The sequence below is a fragment of the Ovis canadensis genome, chromosome 20 (assembly GCF_042477335.2).
Source record: "Ovis canadensis isolate MfBH-ARS-UI-01 breed Bighorn chromosome 20, ARS-UI_OviCan_v2, whole genome shotgun sequence".
NCBI lineage: Eukaryota > Metazoa > Chordata > Mammalia > Artiodactyla > Bovidae > Ovis > Ovis canadensis.
Genome location: NC_091264.1, coordinates 33,374,880 through 33,391,045, shown reverse-complemented (window position 1 = coordinate 33,391,045; position 16,166 = coordinate 33,374,880). Strand labels below are relative to the sequence as shown.

At 39.0% G+C, this 16,166-nt stretch overlaps 1 protein-coding gene across 18 annotated transcripts in view; it reads left to right on the top strand.

The window, feature by feature from the left end:
• Window positions 1-16,166, top strand: part of SUPT3H (SPT3 homolog, SAGA and STAGA complex component) — a 398,481-nt gene that overhangs the window by 282,999 nt on the left and 99,316 nt on the right. For all 18 annotated transcript variants that reach the window (XR_011251087.1, XR_011251092.1, XR_011251091.1 and 15 more), the window contains one exon: window positions 13,752-13,827. Coding sequence is in view for 12 of the 18 variants with exons in the window: in XM_069562681.1 (XP_069418782.1) it covers window positions 13,752-13,827 (76 nt within the window). In the remaining 6 variants the exon portion in view is untranslated. The remainder of the gene's footprint in view (window positions 1-13,751; window positions 13,828-16,166) is intronic.

The following is a 16,166-nucleotide window of genomic DNA, read 5'->3' as shown; positions in this document are numbered from 1 at the left end:
TTTGTGAAAACACATGTAACGTACCTAGTTCAGTGCCCAGCACATGTGTGTCTAAAAAACAGTATCTGTCTTTGACAAAATCTTTATAAAAATGTGCAATAAGGCTAAGTTCCTGTGCACATGCATACAAATGGAATATAGTTTAGGTACAGTCTTCCTTTCACAGTGACCGGAGACAGAGCCAGTCAAAGAGTTTGCAACACATATGAAAGATCAAATTATTGGGCTATTTTCTGACAGTGCCTGCTCTCACCCAGTAGAATGACTCTAGAAATGTAGCATGTATCTTCAGAAGGGACTATACGAGACAGTTCCATAACATTTGTCCCCTTGTATCTTGTTAAATGTCTTGCTCGCATTAGAAGGCTTTTTTTCTAAGTCTTCTCAAAGCTACACAGAGCTCAAGTTGGAGCGGCACTAATGTCCAGTTGCATTCTTTGGGTAATGTTACTTGGGTAAAATTTACTTGGAGAATTCTATCCATATTTGGACAGAAAATGTTTGAGGGACAAGTTTTGTTCTAGCAATCAGTATCATAGTGGAAAAAGTCCTGGTTTTGAAGAAAGAGTCTTAACTCCCTAGCAGTATGCCTTTACCTTAAGGAAAAGCCACAACACTGTCATCCAAGTAGTGAACGCACCCTAACCCCACTTGGCTTCTGAGATCAGAAGGGACAAGGAGTCTTTGGGCTGGTGAGGCTGGGGGAAAAGTACACAGGAACTTTCTGTCCTGTTTTTGTAAGTTTTCTGTAAATTAAAATAATTTCAAAATATGAAGTTAGTTGGGTTTGTTTTTTTTTTTTTTCGAAGCCACAGAGGTTCAGTGACATCAGTGTCTTCATGGGTCAAATGGAGATGGTAATAATAGCTGACCTTCTGACCCCGGACGGTTGTCAGGAGAATCAACAAGTAAAGCAATACACATAAAACTCAAAACTGGTGCTCTTCTGGGCTGAGTCTCCCTTACTTGACATCACCGTTTTACCACCTCTGGTCTTCCCGTTCTTCTTGCTGCCAAGGTTATCTTTACTTCTTAAAGTCTTTGTGGTTACTTCACGTAAGGTAAAGCACTACTAAACATCACCAGTTACCAAAACAATTCTCCTTTCTTCCTTCCTTTGTAATCCGTTCCACACCCTCTGTGGCATGCCTTCGTTAAGCCTTCTTTCTGAAAAACCCAGCCTAATGGCCACTGACATTTAATCAAATAACAGTTACGATACATTTACTCATGAGTAAAGGCTGATTAAAATTTGGGCACCAACATCTGAGGATGGGAATTTCATCATCAAATATCTTAATAGAAACCATTTTGTTAAATAACCATAATTACAGGTTTTACATTTATGATTCTAGGGGATTTTGCTGTTCTGCATTCTTTGAAGCCCAAGAGGCTATCATAGTTTTCAGGCTGCTTAAAATACTAATTTAAGTACATCCAAGGCTTCTTCAGAAGATAAGGCCCTACGGGACTCTATCTTTCCAAGATTTTGAACCTGCAATTATTTTAAAGTTATTTAAAGTTATTTCTGTTTTTGTTTAATTGTTTTTAATTAGGTAAGTGTTTTTAAGGTAGAAGTAAAAATAGACAATTTTTTGAATGTGTAGATATTTCTGCTTTTTCCTGTTAATAATTTAAGAATTTTTCTTTTATTATGTTTGAAACCAAAGCAGTTGGGATAGCCAAAATGCCCTTGAATTCTCATCAGAGTCATATTTGGTCAAGTCTGTTTCTGGGTTTTTTCAGTGATTAAACCTTGGCATCGTCAGGAAATCCTTTTCTTCTTTTTGTTTGGGGTTAACTCATGCTTGCAGCTACATCAGTCTTTGTGGCAGATTTCTGTTGATGAACTTGCTCATTTCTGACTCATGAAAACAGCTCAGCCAATTATGAGAAAAGAAACGTCAGCTTGAAAATGGTTAAGAGCATTCTCTTTAGGGAAATAAACAACTTAATTTGGTTTGTCTTGTTGCTAATCTTAACTCAGATGGCGTCCAGTTGTAAAAGCCTGTTTTTCCTTCTGTCACATAGTCCCTTGAGAATTTTTCCTAGGCTGATGACTTCGTTTCTTCACTGGTGCCTAATAGACTTCATTATTCCTCTTTTCATAGTTTCTTCTTTTGAATTTTTTTAAAGCATGTGTGATTCAAATTTATTGTTATACCTGTTTTTTTACACCCCTATTTATCAGTTTCGTACAGCACTGTTTTCCTTCAGATGAAAATTACTAAATGAAAATTTTAACCATTTTATTAGAATACCTTCTTAGCTAGAGTACTTAAGATTTACTATATGAAATGCCAAATTTTAAATTATTTTATAAACTAAGAGATTGAAAGCATCAGCATAAATTGTAGGAAGCAGAGACTGTGAACTGGTTATTCTGATCCACCACTGAGCCAGTTATCTCTGCTGTTTCTGGCAGCAATAGTGTAGCTTTGCAGTAGGGAGAAGTGATGAGGGGCAAGGGTAGGTCCTGGTGTGTTTGTTCAGAAGGATTGAAAGGAGCAGCATTTATCCTGGTCCTTGCTTTAGGAGCTCTATGTTGTCTATCCTCACAAGTAAGCCTGCTGTTTTTCCAACAGAGCGCTAGTGGTAAAGGACCCACCTGCTAATCCAGGAGACACAGGAGACTCGGGTTTGGTTTCTGGGTCAGGAAGATCCCCTGGAGGAGGGCATGGTAATCCACTCCAGTATTTTTGCCTGGGGAATCCCATGAACAGAGGAGCCTAATGGGCTGCTGTCCACAGGGTCACAAAGAGTCAGACATGAATGAAGTGTCTTAGCATGCAGTACCTCACATTGATGTCAGAACTAAAGAGGAGTTAGATAGAAACGACAACATGATTACATTTTTAAAAGGTCACTGACTGATGTGTGGGGTGAGTTGTTCCTTTAGTATCGTGGTCATCCTGTGAGTCCCAGGCATGGTGTGGCCCCTGTTTTGAAACCATAGGGTGGAGGCACAGTGCTTGTCCCTTGAAGGGCAGGCAGCATGGGAGAGCCCCATGCTTTCCAAGTTCTGCCCTGCGGTTCTGGTGTTTGATTGAAACATACCTTGTAGAGGAGAAAGCAACTTGACTCTTCAGACTCCTTCCCTCCCCTCTGTCACCTCTGCTTTAGCAGTTTCATTACTGAGGCTTCAGAGTAAAAATACTATCCTGACAGGAATAGAATATTAAAAGGTGGAAATGTCAGAATTCTAAAAGAAATGAAGAAAGAGGTGAAAAGGATTTAAGAGAAAGTGACAAGCATAGAAGTCAGTCAGAGAAATTCCTGCAGCTATATACTGAAACCCCCCAAAGAGGAGGACCAAATTTACGGAACAGAGCAAATACTAAAAGCCTATAATCCAATTATTGGTATATATAAAAGAGACAACTAATGAGAACCTACCATATAGCTCAGGAAACTCTACTCGGAGCTCTGTGGTAACCTAAATCAGAACGAAATCCCAAAATGAGGGAATTCGTGCATTAGTATAACTGATGCACTTTGCTGCACAGCAGACATAATACAACTTTGTAATGCAGCCATACTCCAATTAAAAAATTCTTTTAAGGTAGGAAAAAAATCAGCATAGACTTTGGGATAAGACACACCTGGCTTCAGAATGTACACGCCTCTTACCTGCTTAGCAAACTTAGATGAGGTTACCTAATGTATCTGATCATAGATGCTTCATTTTAAAAACAGGAATCGTATCTGCCCATTGAGATTATTGGAAAAATTAAAAGAGATAATGAAAAGACCAAGGGTGACACCCACACACACATAGTAGTGAGTCAACCAGTGTTAGTCCCCTTCCCCTTAGACTAGTGGTCCTCAGCTGGTGTGATTTTGCTCCCAGCGGGACGCTTGGCAATGTTTGGGTTTTCGTTTTCACAGCCCACAAAGTGGTGGGCAGATGGTATCAGCATCTAGTGGGTAGAGGTCAAGGATGCTGCTAAACATCCTTCAGGGCACAGAAAAGACTCACAACAAAGAATTACTCAGCTCAAAATGTCAGTACTACCAAGACTGAGAACCCTTGCCTTAGTATTAACTTTTCTCTATAAAGACTGTAGAAAGGAACTTCCCTGGCAGTCCAGTGGTTAAGACTCCACATCTTCACTGCAAGGGGCTCAGGTTCCATTCCTGGTTTGGGGAACTAAGATCCCACATGCTTCATGGCACAGCCAAATTTTTTTTTAATAATTATAAAAGAATATAGAAAAAAAGTATATATGGGTTTGTTCCACCAATATTTATGAAACACTACCGTATGTTAAGCTCTGTAGAAACTGGGAACTTAGTACTGAGTTAAGTAGACATCATCTCTGCCATCAGGTACCTCACATTCTAGTTGGAAAGAAATAGACAAGAAAATAAGAGAGTAGTATTACTGTGGCAGATGGTAGTAAGAGCTAGGAAGAAACATGAAGCATAGTAATGGACAGAGAGTGACCTGAGGGAGCTGCTATTTTGTATTAAGTGGCCATAGACAGTTTGTATAAAGTGACTTTGGAACAGAGACCGAAGGAATTGAGGGAGCAAGCCGGACAATGATATGGGGTTAAAACGTTCTGGACAGAGTGTAGTAGGTGCAAAGACCCTGGTATGGAAATGTTATTTGACATTTTCAAGAAAGTTCAGGATAGGCCAAAGTAACTGGAGTGAGGACAGTGGTAGGAGGTGAGGTCGGAGAGTAATAGGGAACCAGATTGTGTAGGGGCTTTATGGGCCATTCTGAGGATTTTGGTTTTTATTTTGTATGTGATAAGAAGCTGTTTTTTGTTTTAAATTTTAGTTTATATTGGGAAGAATAGCTGCATGGAAGTGCATGATCTGATTTTCAATTTTTGAAAACTGAAAACTCTGAAGCTCTGAAACTGAAAACTCGCTCACTCTAGCTAGTGCACAGTCAAGACTCAGGGTTGGGGATAGGAGCAGAGGCAGAGTGGAAGCAGGAAGACCCACAAGGAGATTATTGCAGTAGTCCAAGGGAGAGGTGAGGACGATGGCTGGGACCAGAGAAGTAGGAGTGAAAGTGGAAGGTGATGAAAAGTCATTCCAGGTAGATGTTAAAGGCAAAACTCCTGGAACTTGCTTAGAAGGAATTAAGTAAGCTAAAAGAATTTTTTCACATGTTAAAAAAATCTTCATTGAAAATACTCAGATGTATCACATAGTAACAACAGGGAAATTCAAGGAAGGCTCTCTTGCTCTTATAGAGTTCCCTATATCCTTGACAAGGATGTGAGGCCTATGCTGCAATGACAGTCTCCCTGCTTCGCAGGATTTTATTTTTAAAAATATGTAAGTGAAGCTGGCCTGAGTTCAGTACATATGTTGGACTGCTCAAGAATTTGATCTAACTCAGGGTGAAAGAGAAAGCATGAAGTAAATTTTGTGCAATCGTTGGAACAAACATACATATTTTCCAGTTGTGAATTTTTGCCCTAAACAACCAACATATTTGACTATGTCCTCGTGTATTTGCTAGACTCTAAAAAGTCATGTCGACTCATCTGGATATTGCATAAACCTATGAGAATTTTTAGAAGAATTATTCAGAATACCTAAAGAGCTTACATATATTAATCTAATATGCTCAAAACTTTTGGGTATACAGCCAAATAGAAACCACAAAAAAGGTTATAGAACTCTCAATCAGGAAAATAAAAAAGAGGTCCATCTTCTGTCACTTTAAAGAGCTAGTTTGAACAGAAATTCACATTGCTTTTTATATTATTTGCCAGCTTAGTTATTACAAAGCCTGTTTACAATTTCAGGAAAACATCAGTGAACATTAGTACTAATACTACATGAGAGTCTGCAACTAAATATGGGATTAGGTTGTTTGGTACTAAGTTAATAGGAAAAAATGATAGAGTTGTTTGCACAGCAGAAACTAACACAACATTGTAAAGCAATTATATTCCTTTTTTTTTTTTAAAAAAAAAGTGATACTTTTCCTAGCTCGCATTTTATCCCAAGACAGGAAATGTTTTATTGAGAATAATTTTCTCCACTACTAGCTAATAAATTCAGATTTTAAAATGTGAAGCAGGCATTACCCCAATTTAAAATGTAGTATTTTGATTTTGATAACAACTATATTTTCCTTATATAATCATTCATGCTCATTCTTTGTAGTTTAAAATATAGAAAAAAGAAAAAAATCCTATATTAACAGTAATATATTTAGACCCAGAGTACAGACCAAAAAATCCAATATTTTGAAACAACTCTATTATGAACTAATATCACAAATATCCTTCTGAGTATTTCTCAATCACTGATGCTTTATATTTACTGAGAATTACTAACTTATTTTTAGCACAAAAATTCTTTTCAAATTCCTTGAATGTTCTCCTAGAATCTATAGCTGTTTCTTCAGGAAACTTCATTTGACTAGTATAATACATTTTTAATACCTTGGGCATATAAAATTGGTGGATTATAAAAATCACTTTGGGGGAAGAAATCAATACCAATGGAAACCTTTATTTTTAGGCTAGGAAATATATTGTATCTTTACTCAGTTATTCTTGGGCTTCCGTTGTGGCTCAGCTGGCAAAGAATCTGCCTGCAGTGTGGGAGACCTGGGTTTGATCCATGGGTTGGGAAGATCACCTGGAGAAGGGAAGGACTACCCACTCCAGTATTCTGGCCTGGAGAATTCCATGGACTGTACAGTCCATGGGGTCACAAAGAGCCGGACATGACTGAGTGACTTTCACTTTCACTTTACTAGTTATATAATTCAGAGAAAGTTCTGGGTCAGGCTTAAATGAACTTTTGATTTCAAGGTTACACCAACCAGAATTCTGAACTGGCTCCCTTAACATCACAGTGACATTCTCCTTTTTCACCCTCCTTTACTTTCTCTGAGAACATATATCCCAACTAATGCTGTCTCTCTGTGACTTTCTGCCTCTTGAGTCATCGCTTTGATAATGGTTTAGCACATGGACCTTTATTTAATGACCTTCTGTAACTCAAGATTTCACTACTTTCCAAATCTTTTTTTTTTCCTAATTGTAATTCAGTTAAGAAAAAAATTTTTAATTACTGAAATGTGTATCTGAAAAAGTAAAAGTTCCCTCTAATGTTGCTCCCAGAGATGAATACTATTAAAAGCATAATGGGTATACTTCCAGATGTTTGCAAACATGTATGTATGTTGTGTGCAGACACTTTTGTGTTTCAACATAAACGGGATCAAGACACACAGCATTCTAATTCTCAGCTTGATTTTTTCAGTTAATGATACATTCTTGCAGCTATAATCCCTGAGGGGAGACAGAAGCAGCACACACAGAGAAGTGCATGGGGTATGATGCTAGCCAGAAGAGCGTGTATGGTTTAGAAGAGAGGAAGCAGTGTGGCCTGGGATCTTGAGGGAAAACTTGTTAAAAGAGGTGATAGATCTTGTTGGCAAACTTGGTAGAGGATTCTGCTGAAAGAAAAGGAGCTAAGTTGCCGTGGGGATGGGAGAGGGGATGTCCAGCACAGTCATGAGGGAGGGCAGGGGATAGCTGAACATGGCAGATGTGACAAAGGGTGACCTCTGTGCCTAGGTCTTTTCTCCTTGTTTTTGTTTAAAGTGATTGTGCCCAGATGGGTTGGGAGAGTTAAAATATTTGGAAGGCACCAGCAGAACCCTGTTGTGGTCCTCCAGGCCCAAACTGATGAGCATTGCAGTGGGCAATTAAAAGCAGGGGAATCTACAAGATGTTTTGCAGGAAACATGCTCAACTCTTGGGAGGGGAATCCAGTAAATTACAAACTGACCCAGCAAGCAGAGCCAGCACTCACCTGGGCACCAGGTTGCCTCTGCAGTAATCCAGATAAAGCCCCATAACCTTTCTGGACCTCAGCTTTCTTCTTTACAGTGAGTTGGGAATGTATGTGGTTTCTGAGATTCTTCAGGATGCCGTGGTGTTTACTGATCTTTGAGTATCCTGCTGTGGACCACAGCAAACATGCACACCATCAGCATTCCACAGTTCATGTGTTGTCATGTTGCTGGATGCTGCTGCAGTTGCTCTGAATGTAGCTTTCAAATTCAGCAACCTATTCCTGTCTAACATAAGGTATTTGATAGGTTACCATTGGCACTTAGCGTTTTCCATCCAGAAAGGACTTTGCAATTCACTTGTAAGACTTCTAAGTGTCATCAAAATAAGATTTTTTTTTTAAATTCAAGGTAGAAGTGAAAGCAGATAAGCTTTCGTCTTGGTTTAAATGTTATGTTCTGTGATTCTGTGTTGCTGAAGAAAGTCATGTGTCTTGAGAAGCCGCCGAGAGATACGCCAGTGCGCAGCTTCTGTAACATTTACATATGCTTCAGTGAAAGCATGAGAGAATTTAAATGAAACTGCATGCTACAGAAAGAATCCAGCCTCATACCTCAAACTGAAACACGCAGGGCAAATGGTGATTGTCGTTGCTGTCACTGAAAGTGTTTTTCAAAGATGCAAGCAATTTCACATCAACTGAAGTAAAAACTTTTCACTGAAACTTTGCATTAACAAATATATACCGAGAGTCTGTTTCGTTCAGGTATTGAACAAATTATACTACATACACATTTGTAGGGATATTTGCTCCCCTGTTTTCATTCAAGTAGGACCCAGAAAGTAAATTTACCTGCCTTGCAATTCTGCCTTTTGTTGTACAATAACCAGAAAGACCAACAAGCTTGATAATGAGGTGAATGATTGTTAGCATTACTCTTCTCTTTTACCTTTTTAAAAAGTGATTTCATGTAGATTTTAAAACATTGTTGGGCATTTGAAGATTTTAGAAGTAATTCTTTCAAGGTAATAATTCTTTCAAATGTATGCCCCTACCTGGTAGTGCTTTGCTATGTTGTAGTACTAGTAAGGTTCAATTGCAGAAAAGCCTCTGAGTATGAAGCATATTGTTATGAATGTTCGGAGCACTGCTGATTCCTAGAGAAAGGGGGGATTGGGTAGAAGAGCCAGATTAAGCGGAAGACGAACTGGACTTGTAGATACAAAAGCATGAGTAATGCAGACTTGACCTGACATTCATATGAGAGTCTTGAGATAGGAGAACGTGTGTCATTTGAGGATGTTCAGTTCTTGCCTGGAGAATCCCAGGGACAGGGGAGCTTGATGGGCTGCTGTCTTTGTGGTCGCACAGAGTCAGACATGACTGAAGTGACTTAGCAGCAGGATGAAAAAAAGCTGTGATTAGTCTGCTATGATTATTTAGTGATACTACCCCGCAGTAGGTCATTCAGGACCCACCCAAGATTTACCAAGGCGATGGCACCCCACTCCACTACTCTTGCCTGGAAAATCCCATGGACGGAGGAGCCTGGTAGGCTGCAGTCTGTGGGGTCTCGAAGAGTCGGACACAACTGAGCGACTTCACTTTCACTTTTCAGTTTCATGCATTGGAGAAGGAAATGGCAACCCACTCCAGTGTTCTTGCCTGGAGAATCCCAGGGACGGGGGAGCCTGGTGGGCTGCCATCTATGGGGTCGCACAGAGTCGGACACGACTGAAGTGACTTAGCAGCAGCAGCGTTGCCTGTTCATTAACATTATGCTTTAATTTTTTTAATTTGTCTACATCTCAGTGTGCTCAGCTTGTAAAATGGAGCTATGAAAACTGTTTATCCTAAAGGTTATTGTGCTGCTCTGTCTAAAGAGCAGGCATTGTTTTTTTTGTTTGGTCATGTTATTTATTAGGCTTATGATTTTTCCCCCCTCGCATCTTTTTCCAGAGATTTCTTAAAGTTCCAGGAATAGAAAAGGGACTGCCAATGTGCACTTTCGTGTGGATTACAGAGAGTGCTCTGAAGAGAAGCAGAAGGGAAAGTGGAATTAAGATAACACAGAAAACAAGAGCCAGCCTTAGTTCATTGTTGGCCAACATCTTGTTTTTTATGGGTCTTTGGCTTCAAAAAAGTTGCCTACTCTTTCTGAAATTTGTACAGTTGGATCACAAATATTACAGTTCCCGTTTGTAGATCAGCCAGCAAGGATTTATATGCATTTCTTTTGCCTCAGTTCACCCGTCCATCTGCCCAGTTGTTCAGCCAGCCAGCAAATGTTTACTGAGGCCCAGGTGAGTCCAAGCTAAGCAGTGGCCAACACTGAGATTAAGGAAGCAAAGAATATGTAGTCCGTGAAGGTTAGATACCTTCTGACTTTCTCAGTGTTTAAGGTGATAGTGTCAGATTAGGAGATAGTATAATCAGACGCTAAATCATTTGGATGCTTTCATGAGGTCAGATTTGTCCCCCTTTTTTGGTTATTTGAAACAATTCCTTGGGAAGAGAGACAAGTAAAGAAAAATTAGCATGAGGGGCGAATCTGAATCATCTTCTTCATCCTCAGCTCCCAGTAAACATCTCTAATTTCCTGTTGATCACACTGGACCATGCTGTAAAAAGCATGAGTGCCAGTGTCCCATCACGTGTATTCTGAGGATGTTAGCAGGAGGGCTTCCCAGCCCCTTTCATGTTGTGAGGCACGTACAAAGTGGTAGCATTTTAAAGAGATATGCCAACCAAGGTAAGTACAGATTTCCTTGGTGGCTCAGCGGTAAAGAAGCTGCCTGTAATGCAGGAGACGTGGGTTCCATCTCTGGGTTGGAAAGATCCCTTGGAGAAGGAAGCAGCCACTCACTCCAGGAGTTTTGCCTGCAGAATCCCATGGACAGTGGAGCCTGGCGGGCTACAGTCCACGGGGTCACAAAGAGTTGGACATGACTGAGCGACTGTGGTGGTGGTGGTTTAGCCGCTCAGGGCCTCATAATTTCATTTTCTTAAGAACAATTTGGGCATGTTAGTGACAGTGACTCTGTGATACATTTTAGTAAGATAATGTATAGAGGATGATCCCAAAGAAAAATATTGGATTAAAAACTAATGTAGGTTTGAGGCAACTCTTTATAATTAAAAAAAAAAAAAAAAAAGGCTTCTTCAAGGAATTGAGAGTCCTGGACTTCAATTCTCACTTGATCACCTTTGGCAAATCATTGCTGTCTGAACCTCAGCTTCTTTACCTTTGAAATGAGAGAGCTTTGTTGCCTTTTTGGCTAAGATCAAGTGTAAGACGAGGGAGACTGAACAAGATGAGTTTCAAGCTGCTCTCTAGTTCTAACGTGCCAGGATTTCGTACTGCCTATAAATCTTCACTGTTGAGTCAGCTGCTTCACGTTGAGTGTTTGCTGTATGCTAGGCACTCGGTAAGCAATTTCTGTACATGATCTAGTAGCTTCGTGGGCTCCCAATCGAAAGTTTCTGCATTGATGCTAAAGGAATTGTTAATAACATACATCAACTGTCACTCTCTAGGCCTGCCTGTATGTAGGTGACAGGTCTTAAATATTCAACTTCTGGAAGAAAGAAAGAAAAGGGAAAGTGAAGTCACTCAGTCGTGTCCGACTCTTTGCGACCCTGTGGACTGTATAGCCCACCAGGCTCCTTCGTCCATGGGATTCTCCTGCCATTTCCGTCTCTAGCGGATCTTCCCAACCCAGGGATCGATCCCAGGTCTCCCGCATTGCAGGCAGACGCTTTAACCTCTGAGCCACCAGAAAAGTTAATATTAAAAGTCTCGTCAGGAGCTTTTTATGTAGTTGTCTGAGTCCTTTCTGTCTAGTGTGTGTTTGGTGGGTGAGGCTGTCTAGCTGGTGGGTAGCAGAGGAGACCTGGAGAACACCTGGATAATCAAGGACTGGCGGCATTATGGTAATTTGCCCACAAGGTAGACCAATTATGGTAGCATTTGTTTATTCCACAAGTGTTTTATTCTCATTTACCACGTGTCAGATATTTTCTGCTGCTGCTGCTGCTGCTAAGTCGCTTCAGTCATGTCCAACTCTGTGCGACCCCATAGAAAGCAGCCCACCAGGCTCCCCCGTCCCTGGGATTCTCCAGGCAAGAACACTGGAGTGGGGTGCCATTTCCTTCTCCAATGCATGAAACTGAAAAGTGAAAGTGAAGTCGCTCAGTCGTGTCCGACTCTTCGAGACCCCATGGACTGCAGCCCACCAGGCTCCTCCATCCATGGGATTTTCCAGGCAAGAGTACTGGTGTGGGGTGCCAGGGCCTTCTCTGCAGATATTTTCTAGGAGCTGTAAATTCAAACCTGAGAGGTTCCTGCTATAGTCAGACACAGACAAACAGTCAGATGCGTATACCGACTTGCATACATAATATATACATAAATTAAAGATATCAGTCTCAGAGGGAGGGTTTTTTGTAATAAACACATTAGTAACTAATTTGAACTGTTCAAAGCACATAAATTATCCTTTCCTTGCTTCCCATTTTCCATTAGTAAATGTTTATTGAGTCATGTATCAGATACATTAAAAAGGACAAAACTAAATCATATCAAAAAAATACTTCTGAGTGCATAAAAATTCAGTAATATACCCTTCCGGAAACATGGTGTTTCAGATACATGCACACCAGGGTACATGTACACATACATGCACGGGTGTGGCTGTAATATTTACTTGCAAGTGTCCGAAAAGAATACTTGAACCACGAGGATAAATAGAGAAGCCTGGGTTTGTGTCAGCACATATATATGTTTGTGAGTATGTATCAAGGAGATTAGGAAGGAAAGACGAGAAGGAGGGAGAAGAGGAAGAGAAGGAAGGGAAACAATAATTGATAGTCTTAGAAGGAACCACAGTAATCAGTAGATTTTGCCTTAACACCCCCCCCCCCCACACACACACACAGACACAATCTTTTCTGTATGGCACTGCAGCTATCGCACCATTATTCATTCCATTAACTGATGGATTGTTGGAATTAAGTTGTCCAACCACCCAAATCTAACAAAATGCAAAAAAGAATAATTTCAGTTCCTTAAAAATATCCACAGACATCAGAAGTGGTACTTAATGTAGTCTACCAACTGTGATAAAGAAAACTTGCTAAAAGTCCTTCCAGTGCAGAAAAAAATTTTTTCTTAAATCTCAGGGAATTTTTTTTCCTTTACTGGCCAGAAACTCATTCCAAGAAGTACCAGCCTGTCTCATTTCAAAATGCTTCCTTTGCCAAGGAAGCGGAAGCGGTCATATTCTTTCCCACCAAACTGTGGATGAATTATAATTATCCTACCTCTGGTGGGACAGTGAAGCAGCAAACATCTGCTATACTGAATCCAAAAACCCACGAATGAAACTACATCAAACTGTGAATCATACCTGGACGCAGATTAAAGGATCTGTGTTGTGTTTACCTTTTTCTTGATTTTCTTTGCAATTTAAAATATGGATTTTTTAGCTCTGGCTCCATGTTCTATGGGGAACTATATGGGTTCCATTTGCTGACTCCTATGTTAATGTTGAAAAACCCAGCTTTAAGGCAGATGGGCAGTAAAAGTTAATAACAAATTTTCTGTTTAATTTGTTATCACCTCACAGTTTTCTTTTTCTTTAAGAGGGTGTTACTGGTACAGTTAAAGAAAATTCAGAAGTGCACAGTCTAAGTCAGGTCCTTTAGTATTTTTTTCTTCCAATATAGTAAAAGTAACAGAGGACTGGAAAATGGTTTTTTAAACTTTACTTAAAAAACAAGCAAGCTTCAAAACTACTGTTACTTATCAAAATTTTGTGTATCGTGGTGTTTAAGGTGGTACTAAAATAATCACCTAAAGTAAGGAAAGGAAATGAAATTTATGCTCTTGAGTTTTAGCTGTGAAAACATATAATAGTCTGCTTGATTTAAATTTGGGTGTGTGTCTTTTTATTTTCATCTATCAGAGAGCAGAAAGACAAACTCGAGTTATGGATTCAGCTCAATATGCAGAATTCTGTGAAAGTCGACACTTAAGTTTCTGTAAGTAAGCATTTAACTTGGCTTCATTATATGTTTAAGAGATTATGTGTTACAGATACACGAAAGTACAACACAATCTCTGTTCCTTAGAAATTGGTGAATTTAATACATACATGCAAAGTTATAACTGTTATGGAAACAGCTTCTGCATTGTAGGGGAACCCATAAAAGGTTTTAACCCACTCTGCTGTTTTGCAGTTCTAAGTATTAAGAGGTTTTAAAGAGTGCTGGTAATACACAAAGACCCATGTTAATTATTCACGTTACTTTTAGTCAGAAAAATTCCATTTTCCTTAATATTCCCGTTTAAATTTCTTTTTCGGTTTCTTAGTCATGTTTGCACTGGTATTGGCTGATTGTGCTTGACCCATGGTGGGCTCTGGTGGTACACTCACGACATTTAAAAGCCCTTAATGTTAATAAATGCGCAGCTTCCCTTTCACGCGTGCATACTCCTGTTACCACAATAGGATACGTCAACAGCCTCTTCTGTCTTCACCTATAACCTCCTGCCGTAGTGTGTGTTCCCTGTTAGCCAAGTTCATTAGTCCACACCTTGTACCGATGGTAAAATTAATGCCGTCCCACCCCCGCACACAGCTTATTAAGAGGACACAAAGGCTTGTGATAAATAGTGGGCTAGATTGTGTAGGAAAAACATCCTTACAGCAACAGTTCAGTGATGACTAAGACTTTGAGGGTAAAGGTCAAAGAGTAAGTGTGATGAAAAGTCCAGTTAAAAATATGACAAAGTAGCGCATGACCCTTGTCTGAGAAATCATAGACACAATGGTGTCTTTAAACGACAAGCTATTATGTGGTCACAATAACAGCATATTCAATTTGGAAAAAGAAAATGAGAGCTTCATTTATAGATCATAAAGTGCAAATAAATGACACATTTCAAATAGCACCCCATGTAAATGTCAGGAAAATATAGGAAAACATGTTTGGGAAGGGTTTTTTTTTTTCTCCTGACTAAATATACTTTGCAGTCTGACTAACAATTTGGCATCATACATCTGTGAAGCATTAAGTAAATGACACTTCAGATCATGGCAATTTCAGCAAATGAGAGGTTTTTGTATTGTAAATTTTAGGTTTAAAAATGGCATTCAAGTCTTTTATAAGTATAAATCTCCATTCTATAAAGTAACATTCAGTGCTATTGAACTATTTTTTTTGAATCATTCTTAATTTACTTAAAGAAACAAGTGCTATTTCACACTAAAACATGTAGTGTCCTAATACCTCTTTTGTTTAAAAATCTGATTTTTCATAACTTGAGTTTTTTGCTTCATAACAATAATAAACTGCAGTAGATTAAAAATTAATATTTTCCATTTCTGTATAAAATAATTATAAGGAGTATCTTATGCTCAATTTTTTATTCTTTAAAGAAGAGGGATTTGGGCATTGAAAAATATTTCTTCATATAGTGCCCACAGTACTTCATCATGAAGCCTTAGTGGGAGAATCTGTTTTCTGTGCCACGGTACTGTCTTTGAGAATGCTCAGTCCTAGGGGGTCAGCAGTTCCAGAACTAGACTCTTCATGCCTTTGCTGATACATGACCAAGGTTCAGGAATTGTGATCCAGCCATTTGTGTCTTTTTAAATATTTAATCGTAGTACTCGCTAGCTGAGGCTACTGGTGCATTTAAAAATGACCTGTCTGTAACTTATAAAGGCTGAGGGTGAGCTTTACCATTAGGACCCTGATCCCATTCACCAGTGTTTTGTTTTTATATTTATAAAAGTCAGATCATCATTTCCCTTTAAAAGTCTTTTAAAATCTGATATTAATTCACAAAGCTCTAATTCAGTTACAATTTGATAAACCTATTTCCAGTCCTTTCAACCCCATTGTTTCATGTGTGGTTTTTGTAAACAGATACCTAAATTTTCTTTTTAATCAATCTGAGAGTCTCTTTGTATTGTAATTGATGAGTTTAATTTACATATTCAATTACTGATACATTGGGGCTTATATATGCTATCTTATTTTGTGTTTTGAATTTACTGTGCTTTTTTATTTGGTTTTCCTCCTTTTATTCGGATTGATGGGCTTTTCTTGATTCCATTCTTCACAAACTATTTTGTATATTACTTATTCTATTGCTGTTAGTTGCAATCCTTAATTTTTCTAAAGCACATTCCTGGCCTAAAATGTCTCTAAGTTGGTAAGTACAGGCATACCTTGTTTTATCAATCTTTGCTTTAGTGTGCTTCATTGATAGTGTTTCTTTTGACAAGTTGAATGTTTGTGGCAGCCCTGCCCTGTGTCAAGCAAGTCTTATTGGTGCCATTTTTCAAACAAGATTATTTTTAATTAAGCTA